This window comes from Alosa pseudoharengus, unplaced genomic scaffold, assembly GCF_046254945.1.
Source record: "Alosa pseudoharengus isolate Yale_2024_CS ecotype anadromous, Long Island Sound unplaced genomic scaffold, YU_APseudo_1.1 YU_APseudo_1.1_scf_20, whole genome shotgun sequence".
Taxonomy (NCBI): domain Eukaryota; kingdom Metazoa; phylum Chordata; class Actinopteri; order Clupeiformes; family Clupeidae; genus Alosa; species Alosa pseudoharengus.
In genome coordinates, this window is record NW_027468664.1 from 8,941,055 (window position 1) to 8,948,554 (window position 7,500).

The 7,500-nt window shown below is 43.5% G+C and overlaps 2 protein-coding genes across 2 annotated transcripts in view; both read left to right on the forward strand.

The window, feature by feature from the left end:
- The window catches only part of exoc4 (exocyst complex component 4), a 99,207-nt gene extending 98,831 nt beyond the window's left edge, over window positions 1-376 (forward strand). The window contains exon 11 of the mRNA XM_076296474.1: window positions 1-376. This exon is cut by the window's left edge and continues 1,968 nt beyond it. The gene's annotated coding sequence lies outside the window, so the exon portion shown is untranslated.
- A 1,062-nt stretch (window positions 377-1,438) lies between these two features.
- Window positions 1,439-7,500, forward strand: part of lrguk (leucine-rich repeats and guanylate kinase domain containing) — a 19,796-nt gene continuing 13,734 nt past the window's right edge. The window contains exons 1-9 of the mRNA XM_076297509.1: window positions 1,439-1,546; window positions 1,873-1,954; window positions 2,231-2,331; window positions 2,575-2,656; window positions 2,823-2,947; window positions 4,821-4,964; window positions 5,410-5,490; window positions 5,600-5,686; window positions 6,363-6,469. Of these exons, the coding sequence (XP_076153624.1) occupies window positions 1,439-1,546; window positions 1,873-1,954; window positions 2,231-2,331; window positions 2,575-2,656; window positions 2,823-2,947; window positions 4,821-4,964; window positions 5,410-5,490; window positions 5,600-5,686; window positions 6,363-6,469 (917 nt within the window). The remainder of the gene's footprint in view (window positions 1,547-1,872; window positions 1,955-2,230; window positions 2,332-2,574; window positions 2,657-2,822; window positions 2,948-4,820; window positions 4,965-5,409; window positions 5,491-5,599; window positions 5,687-6,362; window positions 6,470-7,500) is intronic.

Genomic DNA, 7,500 nt, shown 5'->3' on the forward strand with positions numbered 1-7,500 from the left:
GCTGCTTCCAGATATAGCACATGTATGTGTCAAACAAAGGCTTCGTTATGCTTCAATATTATTTCTATACTTTCTTTTATTTTGTTGATCTTTTGTGTAAACATTACTTACAGAACCACATTTTGTTTTGCACAACACTAATTAGGACGTCCATTGAATTTGTTTTTATGAATATATGAATGTACTTCTTGTGTGCCTGTGTGGTGCAGGATTAATTAAAAAGGATTATTTTGAACCTTGAAATGAACATAATATCCTGGATGAGATCACCTGGAGAAACCTAGCCGATAACACTGAATTCTTAAAGTTACTGATTTGCCAATCCATGTTGGTGTAAAAGAGTAAAACAGCAACAATAAACAATGAGATGACAATTCTCTGTTGTTTTGTGGTCTATGTGAACGCTATCCTGAGACCTATTTTTTCAGCAGTGCTATTAAGACTAATTTGTTTGTTACTCAAACTGACAGCAGCACATAAGCTACATCATCAGAATTACAATAAATTAGATATGTTTAAGGGATGTTCATTTTAAAATTCTTAAAAACATGTGGAATAAAATTATGAAACAAATCATGTTTTTAGCATTGTTTGATGGAAGCCCAGATCTTTACTCTCCAAATCTTCAAGTGTGCTATATTTGTTTTATTTATTTATTTTTATATACAATCGAACAAAAGTAAAAGTACGTTTGTTCGATTGTATGTTTGTCTACTTAATTTGTTTTCCATTAAGTTGGTTTAAAATCAGACTTCCTGGGCGACTAGCGCTTTTCTGCACACGTCTGTCCATCAAGCGAGCAAGGACAAATAAACTACAAATCCCATAATTACCTTCGTATCTCTATGTTTGGTTACTAGGTAACGAAAAAGACGCTCTTCAAGATAGGTGTTGACTTTAGCCTCTAACCGGGTGTAACGTAAACGTTATCCTTTTAACTTGTTCAGGCATCACGTTTTATACTTCGTGTAGAAAACACAACAAAACAATTTTAGGAGTTGTAGATGTTATGTGACAAAAATGACAGCGGCTGTTTCACCCCCGTATTTGCCGCGAAACTCACCGATATTCTCTCCGGTATCACTCGACTCTGTCACTCCCCATGGGCCACTGCCTGAAGAGTGCGGGGATGTGACTTCATTTTTAACCACACCTGGGGGTCCCCAAAGGTACACATACACGTTTTCTACATCTGAAGACGAAGACGAGCAGGCAGAGAAACACATGGAGGTAGATGGTACACCATTTATTGATTGTTTATGTAGCCTAGCTAATGTTTTCCAGTGGCTACCCAGCTCTTTAACTCCTCATTTGATGGATAACTTTATAGCTGCAGTTGGTCTCACTGCAGAGCAAACTGTTGATTATGAATGCGATCACTGCACAGATTCTCAGTGTAGTAATGATGGTATTAATAATCATGAGTTAATTGTACCAGATGAAGAACAAAGGGGAGCTCACTGAGGAGGAGGTGGCGGACTGTTTATCCAATCTTGGACTTTCTGCGACTGGACTACAGCACGTCTACCAGTTTCTTTCTATTCCAGTAAGATCATGAACACATAAGAACCTGCTCAGCTACACTGTATCACCAAATTACATGTATTACATCTGCATTACCAAAGCCTAACTCAATATATCACCCCATTAGAAAACCCAAGCTATTTCATACAGCTGTAGCCTACTATAAAAAAAATATGCTTATAAAATCATTGCTCTATGCCATTTTGAAAAGGAGGAGGGAAGCCTTTTTGTGCTCTGGGGTCGATTTATATTAAATTTGTGTTACTGTCTTGGTCTCCAATGTATTTTCATTTCTGTTTTATGTAGACCTTAATTAAATCTGTGATTCTATGTTTTATCTGCCTGCAGGGACGCAGTCTGTCTAACATATCCATTCTCTGCAATTATGTCCATCTTCAGAAATTAGAACTTCCACACAATAAGATAAAAGGTATGACTATAATTTGATTTAAAAATACAGGCAATAAACCACAGTATCTATCTGTATAGCCTGTGGTCATGTAAGCTAACGGTATTCATTCTGGTGGGTCATTAATGTTATTAATTTGCCTCATGCATCTTCCTGAATTAGTTTGCTTATTTTCCTGACATCGCCCTTCATGCATCTTTGGCGTTGCTTTGGGAAGGAATAATCACCGTTGTGAGTAGTGTTGCCATCCCCATCCCTCTTAGTTACCTGAAGCTGCTAATGTTGTGTGACTGCTAGATCTATCCTGTGTAAGCCACATGCCGTACCTCATAATCCTCAACGCATCACACAACGAACTCATTGACTTCTTTGGATTTGAGCCACCCAAAAATCTCAAGGTAGGACCTTCAACTGACAGGAAAAGACAAAGTTGTATCTTTGCCCAGCTTTGAACGCTTATCATAAACCTCCAGTGTTCTGTGCTTCCACCAGCACCTCACAGCTACTAAATATTCATCCTTTGAGTTTATAGATAGGAGCAGAAGTCATTGATATAATTAAGCATGCTGACACTGCTGTCAAATTAATGCACGTGTTGTTCCTCTGATGTGCTTAAATTATTTACGGTTTGGGTGTCGCAGGAAGTCGATTTCTCCTACAACCAGATATCTCAGATGAAGGACTTGTCTGCCTACTCCTCTCTGAAAAAACTCAACCTTGACTGTATCCTTTTTATAGACTGCTGAAGTTCAGTCCACTTGATTGCTACAGTACTTGAGCTGGTGAGTCCTTCTGTGATGTCTAGAATCAGTAGCTCTGGCCACTGCCGAGATTCATGCACAAAGGCCCTCCAGTTTTCTCTAGTTAGCCACTTGACCTCGCCGCTCAGATAACCACTTCCAGGAGATCAGTGGACTGGAGAAGTGTGCCAGCCTCACCCACCTCAGCCTGGCACACAACCAGATCTCCCGCATCAGTGGCCTGGACAACCTGCCACTGAAAGAGCTCTGCCTGGTAGGCATGACAACAGCCTTACTGCAATAGTAACATGAATAGCTCCATTCATGTTACTTTTTCAAAATGACACTTCTATGACATTTGTGACATATGAGATTTGTGAGATCACTTTTCTGAGATTTGTAGGTACATATGTAGTATCACGGTGTATAGTTACGCAGAGGAAAAGCATCCTTGTAGGTCTTATGGTAAACTACCATCTTAATTAGTTTAGATTGTATTGAACCAATCAGGAAACTATCAAAGAAAGTTAGCAGGGAACTATTTTCTATGTGCACCATGTTGGAGGAAGGCAATGGACGATTGTTGTTTCTGGCAGAAGTGTGAGAAGTGCAAGAAGTGTTAGCATCTTTTAACGAGTAAATGTCACCTGGACTCATCTCTGTGAGCAGGATAATCTTGGCTTTGGTGTTTTGTATCAAAGGCTAGCCTTATTGAGCTCTGCAGTATTTATACTCTACAGTCTACAGAGTATAAAATGACTGCAGAGTTCACTTTTAAAATGCTTTTTAAATCAGCGTTCATGATATGATGGGTCTCCCGTGGCCTAATTAACCGGCTCTGCCTAACCTGGTGACGTGCTGTGTCTTCTCTCACAGATCGTTTGTTTACACATCACCTTGGTATTCACTGTGTCACCTGTCATCCAGATTATTCCATGGTGTCATCAGTTTAAAGGGTTGTTTGTTTTCAAAAAGACACCCTCCCAATCATATCTGCTAATGCTAGCCTTTAGGTGTTTTCGAAGTATTTGGGACAGCATGGATGTATTTGGAAGGGGGTGGGGGGTGTTAATTGTTTTCCAGGCTTTCTCCTCAGCAGTGAGATTCAGTCCGTATAATTTAATACTCAGTCTTAAATAGATACAGGCTGAAGCGGGGCTAATGCGAACAGGTGCTGAAGCTCACCATATGGCCGGCCAGCATGCCTCCGGACCCTTGCCACTCCACTCAAGGGTGTTTGTGTTGTCCTTTATCAAAGTGATTCTTCACCGTCAGCAGCACGGGCGCCGCAATCCTCCACCCACCCATCCGACCGCCCGCGTGCCCGGTTGGTTCCCCAGGGGCCAGCTGCCGGTGTGGTGAAGGAAGCTGGACCACGTTCAGCACACACTCTCTTACCACACACACACACACACACACACACACAGAGTCTCTCTCTCTCTCTCTCTCTCTCTCTCTCTCTCTCTCTCTCTCACTCTCCCCCTCTCCCCCTCTCTCTCTCCCCCCCTGCAGTTTGGCCCTCTCGGCCTCTCTCCCATGCCCGGCACACTCTTAGCAGCGTGCTGCTGTCATCCGCCTCCCCCTCTCACCCCATCACACTCCAGCTCCAGAGCCTCCGGGGGCCTCCACCGGTCACGAGCCCCCCGCTGAGGGGCCTCTCACTGCCGGGGAGAGCGGGGCTCAGGGGGCAGGGCCTGGAGCTGGAGCTGGATGACAGGCATGGTGGAGAGGAGGAGGAGGGGGGAGTAAGGGGATGTGCCCTGGCAGAGGAGAGTGGGCTGGGGAAGGCGGAGGGGAGGCACGCTGCCTCCCGACTGGTTGGCACAGCTCCCCGCGCGCGGCGCCAGCTGTTCACCTGTCAGTCGTCACCTGTCAGTGGAGGCAGGGCTGAGTGGAGCTGGCCTGTCACTCGCTGACTTGGCAGAGGGGAAAGTTTCACATACTTAAACACAGGGCACAAAGCACTCGAGTTAAAATAAGTCTGTGACTGAGTGTGTGTGTGTGTGTGTGTGTGTGTGTGTGTGTGTGTGTGTGTGTGTGTGTGTGTGTCATCTGGATGTGTTGCAGCCTTATCTTGTCTTGGCATAACATATGGTGTGTGTGTGTGTGTGTGTGTGTGTCGGGGTGACGGGTGGTGTGTCACCCAGAGGGGTAATCTGATCCAGACCATTGAGAACCTGCAGCCCCTGTGGACCCTCCAGGTGTTGGACTTGGCCTGCAACCGAATCCAGAGCCTGTCGGGCCTGCAGAACCTCCACCTCCTGGGCTCCATCAACCTTGAGAAAAACCAGGTCCGTTTTGAGCCTCTTCACTCTTCCCTTACAGCTCTCTCCACTCTCCCACACATAAGTAACATATTAGTTCTGCCTCTGAACCCATAGTAGTGATAAAGGTAGATCTTTTCCAGAGCTGGATACATTTATGTTGTGCTATAATGATTGAGTCAGTGCCAAGTCACACTCTCAGAGTAGCAATGACTGTAGTACTTCATATGAACACGTGTGAAGTGAATTTTTAATAAATTCATGTTTGAAATATGCAGCCTATTTCTAAGGCTGTCAAGAACAGCATTTTGCCTATATGTCCAGATGAAGTAGTGGGTTAGTAATGGGTAATACGCCAATGTATATGAAATATACATTTTACTTATGGCTTATGGTTATATTTCTTTTTGTACTGCATGGGCTATACTGTGAATGTAATTATATTCCCTTATATTCCCTTACACCAATGCAGATCAGTGAGATCAAGGAAGCCACCCATGTCCATGACCTGCAGTTACTGCGAGAGCTCAATCTGAAGAGGAACCCAGTCCAGGTTAGGCTCCTCACCCCCCTCCTCTCATCCCTTCCCTCCAGTCACAGTGGCCTCTCCCTGTCCAGTCTCTTTCACTGCAGTGTCCCCCTCTCTCCTCCGCTCGGTCCAGGATCAGCCGGACTATCGGCTGGCTGTGATCTTCCTGCTCCAGCACCTCACAGGCCTGGATGAGCAGAGGGTGACGGTCGAGGAAAAGGTACAGAGTGTGTGTTCTGGAGGTTCTTCATGCTTTGTATACATGAGGTGGGATTTGTGACAGTATAGGCTAGGTAGATAGATAGATAGATAGATACAGTAGATAGATAGATACTTTATTGATCCCCAAGGGGAAATTCAAGGTATTGAGTCATCACACATACAGTAGAGGGACTTTGTCCAGTAATGGGAGGTTAGGCTGAGTCCATTTTCTGTTGGAGGTGAACCCAACTTGTATCTGTTATTGGTTACACCATGAAATGTTGACACAGACTGAAATGCTGTAGGTCTGTCTGATCACGTTTTAGTATTATGCTTGCCTTGCCCACCAAAAAACCTGGTTTCCTCTTTACCTATCAGGTCTTCAGCTCTATTTAAACCTTTTCTTGTAGTGGTGTCTCCTGCAGAAAGTTTTGACTTTCGGTGTAGTTCCCCACTTTTCTAAGTTCATTTAGCAGCCCCAGGAGGGTGTCAGATAATGACTTGCCTGTTGGCTATTTTCACTGGGGTCTCCTCGGCACCAGAATATGTAATCTCAGGCTCGGTATGAAGCCGGTCGTGACCTCTGCCAGTCTTCAAACACCCTTTCTTCCTCCTCTTCCTCCTCCTCCTCCTCCTCCTCACCTCTTCACCCTCTTCCTCGTCTACCACTGCTGCGGGCTGTCCGACCCCCACAGGTGTCCTCGGTCAATAAGTACGACCCACCCCCTGAGGTGGTGGCTGCCAGGGATCACATGACCCACGTGGTGTACCAGCTCATGCAGCCCCAGGTCATCCTGGACAGGTGAGTCCACAGGAGTCCTCATTACCTGCCTGCTGAGTTACATCTCCCCAGGTTCCTCCGCAGTTAAGGAGACGAGTCGTTTTTATATTTTATTTTTTTTAAAGATGAACACTCAGTGCCCTTTCTCATCAACCCTCATTAAGCGCTTTGTTTAATGTTGAAGTTTATCCGATTCTTAACTGTCAAGTAAAGTTTATATTACATGCCTGCCAACAAGGTCACTGTCATTAATTGTACCAAAGGCCTTGCCTATTGTTAAGTTATGACAGCATGATTTTTACTTAGTTATTGTTCTTGTGCATATTGTGATGACGATTGATGTCTTAAATAAACTGTGAAAGCATTGCACAGTCTTATATGAATAAGCCTACGCTGTTCAGTATGACTAACTGCATAATTACCAAATATCTAATTACAGTGTGACACAGAAATAGCTATATTAATTAGTCATTAACTATTCATTTTTGTGAGTAGATGTATTCGGCATCTATTGCTAGTTATGCATTTTGTCTTCATTGAACTTTGTTGCAATTTTCTCTGATAATACGGCACATTTCTTAAAACCAAGATTCACATTCTAAAATCCATTCACATGGAGACTGAAGCAGATTGTAATTTTACCAGACAGTTCGATACTTTTGCAAATTGCTACTACTTCATTCCTTTCAGATAAAACATTGACAGCCAAACTACTCCAATATATTTACTATTGATTAGACAATTGTTGACATTAGTTATTTTCAGTCTGACGTGAATAACTACTATTTTTGTGAAATTATACTTCATCTAAAGTAGACACCGTGTGCTTTTGAAGACAGTACATGCTTACAGAGTCTTGCCATTTTGGCAGACTTGAGAGCATGATCAACATAATAGTCTTTTTTCTTGAGCTCTCGAGTTGTTTAAAAAAGAAGCGTATGGAAGTTGCCTCCATAGCTTTAGTGTTATGAGAGTTATGCACTTGTGTGAGATGATAGTGCATATATGCAGATATGAATACCTATACATTGCATTTAATACCAGCATGGCTA